Below are 6,000 nucleotides of genomic sequence, written 5' to 3'. Positions count from 1 at the left end.
AGGCCTCCAGAAATTAGTACAGAATTACAATGCATGTCATTGTTTTTGAGTAGGCTATTTCATGATCGCCAAAAATATGAAAAAATGTTTTCTCTTCTAAACGAAAAAAAAAAAAAAAAATCAGGACTGGTTCAACCCAAATTGCTTGTGGTGAGCTGTTGTTATCAAGAGATAAAATGAGGTTTGAATACATGAAAAATGCAAACGATAAGATCACCATCGGAAAAATATATATGGTTGATGACGAAACAAAAAAGAAAAAAGTGCCATAACTAATGATTGCCATTTATTTCCTTAACGGTAATTCAAATGTTATGGAGGTCATTCACCTAAAAAGCTTACCTGTATATAAAACAAATAAATTACTATCGCTGCCCCGTCTTTGCTTCTATCTTCCGAGCACAAGAAATGTGTGAGAGAAACGTAAGTAAGTAAGTAAGTAAGTAAGTAAGTAAGTAAGTAAGTGTGTTCGATGCGGATCAGCAGCATCGCCATCGCCGTGGCCAGCAGGCAGCAGCGTGAGCTTGAACCTGCTCTTCGTCTTGTTCATCAGTTCAGTCGCTCAGTGATGGGGTAGAGGGAAGATGGCAACGCCGCCTGACCAAGTTAGGTTAGAACAGAGGTTAAGAGTGAAAATAGGTAAGGTGGAAAGTGATGTGACATTGTGTCCTATGCAGGCAAAATGCCATGATGTTGAAATTGCTCTTTGATGATAAGGATTTATGTGCGTCGTCCTCTTCTCGGGTTGATCCTGAGCTCAGCCTAGGCTAGGGTAGCCTAGATGGGTTCAGTCGCACAGACAGAGGTCAGTAGGCTTGAGGGGACTGTCCTGGGGGAATGTACTGCAGCAGCAGATTCATTTTGGTGCTCAAGCCGCAGTGAAACGAGTGGGGTTGCGATGACCACAGTGCCTTCTTAGAAGTAGGGGACTTCGTTTCATGTGTAAATTGGAGCCGACGACGACGACGAGGACGACGACGACCCAGCAGATGTGGTGCCCTGTCACAACCACCTGTTGCACCATTTCTCAAAAGCAGAGTTTCTCCTCGGAGGATTCGGTCGGAGGTCGTTGCCAGGGCTCTTCGTCGAGTGAAAGGGTCAGCAGCGCAAATTTGGAAGTTGAGACTCGTGTTGTTGGGCCTCTGAAGTCCGTTCATGATAAGGGCGTCGTCGGCCATCCCATCCTCTGCCCAGCCAGGCTCAGCGGTCTTGCCACAGGTCCTAAGGGGCAGAGGCGGCCTCTCAGGAAAGCTTTCGGGCGATTGCTCCACAGGAGCATAGGCTAGGAGGCTGTCATACCAGAGCCATTACCCTAGTCTGTCAAATGGGGGGGCGGGGGGCACGCTTGAGGGGAGCAGAGGCGGCTTCCTGATCCATTCCAGCGCAAATGAAATGAAAATGTCGCGACAGCTTTTGCTCGAAGAAAATCGAGGCTGTGGCTCCTGCTCTTGGACAGGTACCGCAACCACTCCTATTAGTGAGTGCTGTGTTGAGGCCCAGCCCCGTCCCAGTCCCAGCCCCAGCCCCAGCCCCGTCCCAGCCCCACGGGAATAAATGTTGCTACATAAACACAGGATGGTCAGTCAGTGTCTGCAACAGTAGATTTGTGATAGATTTTGGCATAAGGATCATGTGAAGCATCACGTAGGCTATTAAGGAGACTGAGGGGCGCAACTTAAAAACTCCAATATCGAGTTGTAGTATTAAAGTGAAGTGATAGTACTGTAGGCTCTATTAACAAATTCAAACAGCTAAAGAAAATTTGCTATGTAAGTACAATAGATTTAGGCCTATGGAATGGTATTTCAAAGGAAGGTAAATAAGGTAGGCCTAACATCAGACTTGTGAAGCAAAACAAATGTGGAAGAGCCAAGGCCACCTCTTTTCAGTTTTGTCTAACGTGATTTTGACGATCATTCTCTCAGAACTGGTGGCCAAGGCTAAGTCATTGCAACCTTCTTTGGGTATTATTTTAGAAAGAGGAACCAGCCCAAAATGACATGAAAATGTTTTCTAGGTGATTTTGATGTGTTTGCACAAATATCACCTTCATTTTCCTCGAAATTAACGGTTTTAGACTTTACCGGAGCACCTACAGTTTCCGGGCCCACTTGACCGCCGACCGAAATCGGCAGAAGAACACGGCCTTACTGTAACCCCTGTGGCTAGCGTGGCGCAGCGCAACATTACCTCTTCCCAGAAAATGTCGTGCTTGCCAAGAATCTTTAAATATGCGGATAAGGCGAAGCGCTGCGTTCCACGGCCTTATTGACAGCACACGTAAACAGGACGACATATTGGTTTTGGTGTTCTTCCGCCCGATTTCAGTCGGCAGTCGAGTGGGCCCGGGAAACTGTAGGTGCTCGAGTAAAGTCTAAAACCGTTAATTTCGAGGAAAATGAAGGTGATATTCGTGCAAAACACATCAAAATCACCTAGAAAAACATTTTCATGTCATTTTGGGCTGGTTCCTCTTTCTAAAAATTTACCCTTCTTTGTTTAACTATAATGGCAGACAACATTGCGAAAAGCAGGGTGGGTGTGCGGGTAAGCTGACTATAAGGTAAGACTTGGCTGGCCAACCTCCCTAGTTCCCAGGGAAATGGGCCAGCCCAGTCTTACCTCCCCTCCCTCCTTTACAACTAACCTGACCTTGGACAGTGTAAACCAAAAAGTGAAGTGCAGTGATATACTCAAACCTAGGCTAATGAGGCTAGCAGGAGATAGGCTAGTAGAGGAACAGTATTTTCCTCTGTCAACGTCTTTAAAAGTGATGAGCTGCCCCTGGCCTCCAAGACTGATGTTCCCCACTTTGATCCCCAGTCATGTTAGGCATAGGGACAGAAATGGTGTGACCAAATACAATATTTGTTCCTACACGAATACAAACCTTCAGTCTTTACATAGGATATTGCTTGCAAACACGAGCAGGAATGGCCGTAAACTTTCAGACAAGGTCATTAGCTACTGGTGGCAAGGGGGCCGGGAAACCCCGCCCACTCATCAGTCTGCACTCTGCTTTGCTTTTGGCCACTGTCATATGAAGACTGCTGAATACCCTCCCCGACTGCCAATAGACTTTTTATGTTTTATTTTGTTGTGTAAATGAGTGTTTGTTTGTTTGCTTTATATAATTATAATGCAAACCCCTAACTCAAAACAGTCAGAGGAGAGAAAACCGTTTGTTGTGAGGTGCTGCTCAGGAATAAACAAACCCTGTTATCGGTTCCTCTCCTCTATAGACCCTCATTGTGTACATTGTGTACATTGTGCAGGAAGCATAACTGCAACCGATCAACCCCATGTAATGAGTGTTGTGTCTGGCCGTCCAAACAGTGGGTGCAGTTTGGCCGGAAAAAGAAGAGAGAGAAGAAAGTTTTCCCCGGGCCATTGGAGTGCAATACTCCGCCGGTGACGTTAAGGATTCTCACTGATTGCTTCTTGCCCCCGGCCAAGCTTCCTCCTCCTGTTGCTACTCCTACTACTTTGTCAGTAGAAAGGTGCTGTAGAAGTCTTGACAGACCTGTCTCCGGTGTTTTACAGCTGTCTTTTTCTCGTAGAGAAGACACTGTTTAGGTGGAGACCAATCGTAGCTCTCTCCCCCCTGAACTGATTCGTTCTCCAGGCTTAGTTCAAGATGGAAACAGTACGGTCAATACTCGATGCCATCAGGAAGTCTGACTTAATGCTTTCGGTGGATATAAAGGATGCGTATTTTCAAATACCCATTCACCAGTCCCCCCGCAAGTACCTCTGCTTTACCCTTGGGAAGATGGTGTTCCAGTTCAGGGCACTGTTTTGGGCTCTGTTCACACAAGTGTATTCACCCTTGTGTCGGCTTGGGCCCATTCACACAGGATACATCTTCTGAGGTATCTCGATAATTGGCTAGTCCTGGCGAGCTGTCATTCACAGTTGCTCCAGGACAGAGACCAACTTCTCGAATTTTGTCTTGACCTGGGAGTCCTGATCAATTTCAAGAAGTCCAGTCTCATACCCAAGCAGAGGGTAAAGTATCTGGGCATGCTGATAGGTACGGCAGCAGCATGATTCTATCCCTCAGACTCGCGTATCAGCAGGTTCAGAGAGGTAGCGCAGTTGTCAACCAGCTCAGCAGTGACATATTGTTCTCGGTCATCTGTCATCCTTGGAGAAGCTGGTCCCTCTTAGGCAGCTTCACTTTCGTTCTCTTCAACTCCCCATTCTTCCCAATTTCTCTCGGAGAAAGTAAGGAAGGACTTATCCTGTGGTTAGACAACAGGAACCTCATAATATGAGTGCCATTAGACAACCCCCCTCCCTAGATGCTTCTGTTTTTGGGTGCATCGACTGAGAGATGGGGCGCACACCTGGAAGATTTACTGGTTTCAGGTGTTGGAACCAGAAAGACAAACACCTCACCATCAATACCCTGGAACTCAAGAGTTTCAGGATCGAGTGATGGGGCATTCTATGGTGTTGATGAGGGACAGTACCATGGTAGTGGCATACATCAACAAGCAGGGGGGATTGGTTTCCCTTCAGCTCCACGTGTTGGTGGTGTAGGTGCGTGAGTGGACAGCAACACACTCAATAAGAGCTGTCAACCAGGTACATTCCAGGGAACTGGAATGGAGTGGCAGACAAGCTCTGTTGCCAGGATCAGGTGATAGGGACAGAGTGGTCCTTACACCCAGATATTGCTGAAAGATTGTTTGATCTTTGGGACCTTCCAACGATAGACCTCTTTGCAACCCGGTACAACGGGAAGCCACTGGTGTTCTGCTCAGTCATACCAGACCCATGGGCAGCATTAGAAGATGCCTTCCAGCACCCATGGGACAATCTAGAGGCTATGCCTTTCCTCTGTTTTAATTGATTTGTCGGGTGATCACCCTGAATCTCAGGATGATCCCAACCCCTTGACAAGGTGAGGGGCTTAGGGATCTACTGTAGGGAGAGCATGCTCTTTACGCCTACTCTCTGTGCTGTGGATTCAGCCAAACATTGGGACCTATAACTCCTTTACTCCTCCTCCTCTTATAAATTTTCCCCTTCCCTTCTTCCGCTTTCATTGACAACCTTGGCATGGTATCCTGATTATGAAATTCACTGCTCTTTCAACCCTTAAGGGACGGCATAATTTATCAATGTGCAGCACCCCAGACCAGAGAAACTTTGAGGTCGGCAAAAAAAAAAAAAAAAATCAATGGAAAGAGAATGACACACATTTACACTGTATAAATAAAAAATTTTCCCTACCTTCCACGAGAAGTTGAAAATGACTATTTACAATCCCTTGTGGGGCCTCATTTACAAGACAATCGTAAATTTTACCAACTTATATATGTTTTTTCTAATAAATAAATTTATTTTATTTTGTAAAATTATTACTGCTCACAATATCAAAACAGATAAGAAATAAAAGCAGTAACAAATTTTTTGCATATTTGTTGAAAAATATTCATGTAAAAATAAATTTATAAGAAGGAAGATTCAGTAACTTTTTTTTTTTACATTTACATGCTTTTTCTAATATTTCTTTGCAATTTTCTTTGTAAAATTACATTTACAACCGACATACTATCGTAAAAGATAAAAACAAAAAACAACAGCAACCCCTTCGTATATTTACAAGCAAATTTACAAAAAGACTCGTGAGAGACAGATGCAGTACTTTCCCCCTTCAAGTCAGAAACATTACTGATGGCTGGAAAGACGTCTGTGGCAACACTGGTACTACTCTCAGGTCAGTATAAAAGTTGCCATTAGTGAATTTATAGCATATAGAAGTATTGGCACCGCTGTCTCGACTCATTCTTACCATATCAGTGTTGCGTAATATTGTTTCACACTCAGGCTCAATTCGTCCATCTCCCCAATCCTGTTTTATGTCACGCTCAGGCTCAGTCCGTCCCTTAAGGGTTAAACTTGATGGAGGGTGGAGTTGGATGGCATGCCATTCCACCCAAAAAACTAGAGTATCCAACATGGTCAAGCGAGGGGGAATTTTTTGTCAAG

At 45.0% G+C, this 6,000-nt stretch overlaps 1 protein-coding gene across 6 annotated transcripts in view; it reads left to right on the top strand.

Moving 5' to 3' along the window:
• Positions 1-449: 449 nt before the first annotated feature.
• Positions 450-6,000, top strand: part of RasGAP1 (Ras GTPase activating protein 1) — a 933,257-nt gene continuing 927,706 nt past the window's right edge. For 4 of the 6 annotated variants that reach the window (XM_067084371.1, XM_067084369.1, XM_067084370.1 and 1 more), the window contains exon 1: positions 450-639. In XM_067084371.1, coding sequence (XP_066940472.1) covers positions 585-639 — 55 coding nt within the window. In that variant the 5' untranslated portion in view covers positions 450-584. The remainder of the gene's footprint in view (positions 640-6,000) is intronic. The other 2 variants (XM_067084374.1, XM_067084372.1) reach the window with 2 other exon arrangements.

This window comes from Macrobrachium rosenbergii, chromosome 41 (genome assembly GCF_040412425.1).
Source record: "Macrobrachium rosenbergii isolate ZJJX-2024 chromosome 41, ASM4041242v1, whole genome shotgun sequence".
NCBI lineage: Eukaryota > Metazoa > Arthropoda > Malacostraca > Decapoda > Palaemonidae > Macrobrachium > Macrobrachium rosenbergii.
This window is presented reverse-complemented; position numbering and strand designations above follow the sequence as displayed.